This window comes from Crocuta crocuta, unplaced genomic scaffold (assembly GCF_008692635.1).
Source record: "Crocuta crocuta isolate KB4526 unplaced genomic scaffold, BGI_CrCroc_1.0 scaffold163, whole genome shotgun sequence".
Taxonomy (NCBI): Eukaryota; Metazoa; Chordata; class Mammalia; order Carnivora; family Hyaenidae; genus Crocuta; species Crocuta crocuta.
In genome coordinates, this window is record NW_027529533.1 from 379,308 (window position 1) to 384,146 (window position 4,839).

Sequence of the window (4,839 nt, forward strand, 5' to 3'; positions counted from 1 at the left end):
GGTTTGTGGCAAAAATGATCTGAAATAGGCGTGCTGAGGCCTTAAGAGTGCATAAGAAAAAAAAGAAGACGAATATGCCATTAAATGAAAACTACCCCTGAGGCCCTTTTAACCAGTCTAAAAGGACAGATACAAGGAGACCATTTCAGTATTTTTGGTGAGGACCTGAGACACAGGTGTGCCCAGGTATTACAACCACGCAGGGTGGTTCTCTGCCAGAACTCGGTGAGGCTGCGTATGTGGTGTCTGAATTAAATCCTGGAGGGAATGAGAGATCATCAGGAGATAGGAAGGGTGTTCCAGGCAAGGAATAGCATAAACAGAGGCACAATGGCATCAAGCTATCTGTGTGGAGGGGAAATTACTATAGTTCAGGATTGCTAAAGGTAAAGGTAGGAAAGGGCAAAAGATGACAGATAGAGGCCACGCCACAGGGCCTTTCCAGCTTAAGATTCAGCGTAGAGGTGGGAGAGAATCTACCAAAGGGTCCTAGGCAGGAACATGTGATGGCCAAATTTGTGGGTTTATTTATTTATTTATTTTAATTTTAACGTTTTTGAGACAGAGGTTGCAAGTGAGTGTGGGGCAGAGAGAGAGAGAGAGAGAGAGAGAGAGAATCCCAGGAGGGCCAGAGAAAGAGAGAAGTAGGCTCACCCTAAGTGAAGTGGGGGCTGTGTTTTACCCCAAGTGGGGCTCGTGCTCACCTGATGCAGAACTTGAACTCATGAACCTTGAGATCATGACCTGAGTTGAAGTCAGATGCTTGACGACTGAGCCACCCAGGCGCCCAGATTTGTGTTTTAGATAGTTGTAGGGAAAGGAGTTAGCCAGGTATCAGGATAGGTGCATGTACCAGTGGCTAAGCCAATGGGGGGTTGTTTTCTTACATAACAAAAAGTCTGGAGGTAAGCAGTTACTTACTCACTAAGACACTCTTCTCTCTCTCTTTTTGCTTTGCCATGTTTTTGTCCTCATAGTTGTCACTTTGTGGTTAGAAGAGGGTTGCCCAAGCTCAAACCAACACATCCATGTTCAAGGCAACACACACGGAGAAACTGTTCCCTTTAATCACCAAGTAAAAGCCCTCCTGGAAATCACCAGACTTCCTGCCCACAGCTAGCGATTCGGTCAGGACTGTACCAGATGGTGACTCTCAACTGCAAGAGAAGCTGAGTGAGCACTCATCTTCTCCCATCTAGGGGGGATTCATGCAAGGGAGGAGGTTGGGAATAAGGGGTGGGTAGATATCAGGTGAGAGCTGAGGAGGATGAGAAATAGGCAATGGTAATAAAGAAGAGTGGCTATTGCTGCCATTAACAAAAAACTGAAAACTCAGAAATTCACGGGAGCGGATCTAATTCTAGAAGTGGCTTTGATGTGTCTTCTCACCTGGGGAGGGATATAAATGAAACCTCAAGTGAAAGTTGGAGGTCCTTAGAATGTAGGGATCTCACCGACTATATCTCAAGCCCTACTCAGAATCTCTAAGTAGTGCATGGTTTTTCTTAGGCCTAACAATTTCAATCAAGTCTAAGTCCGTGGAGATGTGCTAATTTGCACAGCTCTGTTTTTTTCCACATGCTAATACACCCACCCTGGAATTTAATGGATAGTAAAGTTATGCAAAGAATCAGTGTGTGCAACCAAGCACCAGAACACTTTCTGCCAATCCCCCCCCCCCAACACAAACACATACACATACCAGTCAGTGCTATACATAGAACTTGCTCTTGAATCCCAACATCTATTTGCCACACTGTGGAGCAAATGTGTTTTCATTCTCTTGATTAAAATAACAGGAAGTATCATCATTCTTGAAGTCTTGGTATTTATAACAGACATATAACCACACGCGTAAAAACTGTGGAGACTCTTGCTGCCGTCTATCGGCAAGGCGTCTGGTACCATTCCTGCAAAAGTCCTGCACTTAAAAATCTCACCTCTCGAGCCATGCTCAGAGCTACTATGAAGATGTCATCCAAGAGAACTAAAACGTCTACAGAAGAAGTCCTCTGTAACCACCAACCCAGAAGGGGCCTCTGCCTCTTTAGCCAGGGTGGCAGGTCATGGAAATTCTACTCTGGCACTGGATACAAGAGAAATATTTCTTCAGTATTTACTTGGACCAATGAAATCACTATGACAGATTTTTTCTTTTCCCCGAGACACAGAGCGACATTTTAAGGGAGAAACCACTCTTTGGGTGCCATAGTCTTTTAAAAAATAATATTAGAATAAGAGCTCAACGGGATGTCTGCTCCAGCACATCTGTCTATAGCCTCATATTTCAAGAAGAATGTGGCCACTTTAAGCAGACAGGAAGCCGGGACTGCCCAGGTCAGCCTCTTCCCTATTGGGTCGAACTCGTTGTACTCAGCATCTGATTCGAAACCAGTGACACCCTCCTGGTGCAACGGCTCTTTTGTCTGCTTTGCGGCTAAATCCACGCTACGTCGCGGTGTTGCTGCTTTTTCATATTTCTACTTTGTTTTCCAGACCAGATCAAGGGCTCCCTAAGGTCAGCGGTCACACCTTATACTCCATTACGTCTTGCAGAGTTGTGTTTGGTCACGGTCAACTTACAGGAAGTTGTAGGATGCATGAATAAAAGAATGACCCAAACTGGAAAACAGTGAAAGGTGGGCCGTGCTGCTGTCTGGTAAAGCGATCCTGAAACACAGGTTAGATGAGCAGGAGACGTGGTGTGGGGGAAAGAATGTTTCATTTGAGTCAGCCCACAGGGACCGCAGCGCCAGGTCGGCTAGCTTGCTTTCACTCGTTCAACAAACATGTTTCGAAGCTTCTGCCAACGAGCTGCCGGGAGAGTATCACGACAAGCCCTGGATAAGACAAAGTCCCTGCTCTCAAGGTGCGGTGGTGGCCGGTGAGGGGGACATGAGGCAATCAGGGACTGTAGGAAATATGGTATAATTGGCAGCATGATAATGAAAGGCACAGGGCACATGGAGATTCTAATCAGACTGCGCTTTCCAGGAAAGCTTCCTAAAAGCGAAGGATTTTTTGTTCAAGTGAAGGATGAGTGAGTGATGGCTAGAAGAGACTAATTGGGAAAAGCATTATAGGTAGTGGGACAAGCATGTGAAGATGTTCCAAACCATAACATAGGAGGTTGCATTTGTGGTTTAAAGTCTCAGCTGAAATGGCGGCTGTGTGGCCAGAGCCGAAGTTAGAGAGATAGGCTGCAACTACCTGGCAAAGAAAGGACCTTGTGGCAATATGATTTAGTGCCTCGGCAGAGGTTTAGAAATCAGGCAGAACTGAGTTCAAATCCCAGCTCTGGTACTTACCAGCTCGGTAACTAACTGATTTTTTTTTTTAAACTCCTCAGTTTCCTTTACACAGTATCTACCGTATCTCTTCTCTAGCGCAGAATAAGCCATTATCCCAAACCGTAACAGTGTAAAACAACACTTGTTTATTATGTTCTCACAGTTTCTAGGGGTCCAGAACCTGGGCCCTGCTGAGTAGGGTCCTCTGCGTCAAGGTCTCCTTCCACAAGGCTGCAGTCAAAGTGTCAGCCGGAGATGAGGTGTCATCTCAGACATGACCAGAGAAGGATCCATTTCCAAGCTCCCCATACATGGTGGTGGTTGGCAGAATTCAGTGCCTCGCTGGCTGTTGGCCAGAGGCTGCCCTCAGTTCCTTGCCATGTGGGCCTTCCCAGCCTTAACAGCTTGCTTCATCAGTCAGTGAGACAGAGTGACTTCTTGTCACTGTTACCACATTCTGTAGGTGAGAAGTCACTAGGCCAGCCCACACTCGGGGGGGTTCATGTGAAGAGAGATGGGATTATACAAGAGAATACACACCATGAAATGGGGATCTTTGGGGACCATTTTGGAAATTTTGGGGGGCCTATAGCTAGTAGCTTATAGCTCATTACCTATTAGCCTATAGCTTATATTACACTGAATAAATGTTAGTTATTTTTATTATGCTGAATTGAGAGATTTGGAAAACCTAGAGAAAGCCCATGAAGGATTTTCTATCAAAGAGTAACTTTTGGTGACTTTGGCTAAATCCAATCACCTCATGTCTTTGTTCCTCCTCAGTCCAATGAAAATACCGATCTCCTAAAGGAATGAGAATGTATATGTGCAAGCACAAATACATCTTAGTAACAACAAATCTACAACTCTTCACAGTCGGAGGAAGCCTACTGCTTTGGGCCAGATTTCCATTTTGTGTTGGAATCTGTTTTGTGTTTCCATTTTGTGAGTCTCACAGTCTGGTGTCTTCAGGGTTTTCAGGGCTTGGCCCCTTCGGCCCAGAAGGATTTGTATAACTGGAATAAACACCCACAAAAAGAAATTTGTCCTTTGAACATCCCTTAAGGCGTTTCCAAGGGTTAACTTTTTTCCTTCTTTTTAAATACCTTTGTTCCAAGGACCCCATGGTGTGTGTGGGGGGGGGAGCGCAGAGAGAAAACAGACTATCTGGGAAATTTCAAGCTCTTGATAATAAAAGTGGTAATAAAATCTCGCTGGCTCCCGATGCATCACAGAGGGGCAATTTGTGGTGGATGGGGTTCCCCCACACCTAGCTGCTGGTTTCAAGGCTGTGCGGTTTCCAGCCCCAGGGAGCGGCTCAGGTTACCGCCTCCTCGCCCACCGGGTGAGAGACCCAGGGTACCCCCACCCTGGCGCCTCGCCCATTTCCGCTTGGTGCTCAAATAGGATGCTTCGGTCCATGCCCTAAATGGAGCCGATCACACACAGTAGTGAGTGTTTCGTGGTCTTCCCAGGTGCAGTTTTCCCCGGGAAAGGTAAACAGCTCCCTCTCTCCCTCTCTCTTTTTAAAAATCCCCTCTAGACCCAG

General features: G+C 46.1%; 1 protein-coding gene across 1 annotated transcript in view; it reads left to right on the plus strand.

The window, feature by feature from the left end:
- The first annotated feature begins 409 nt into the window (after positions 1-409).
- NID2 (nidogen 2) overlaps positions 410-4,839 on the plus strand; it is a 71,701-nt gene continuing 67,271 nt past the window's right edge. Inside the window, exons 1-3 of the mRNA XM_077761226.1 lie at positions 410-464; positions 2,666-2,884; positions 4,565-4,635. Of these exons, the coding sequence (XP_077617352.1) occupies positions 410-464; positions 2,666-2,884; positions 4,565-4,635 (345 nt within the window). The remainder of the gene's footprint in view (positions 465-2,665; positions 2,885-4,564; positions 4,636-4,839) is intronic.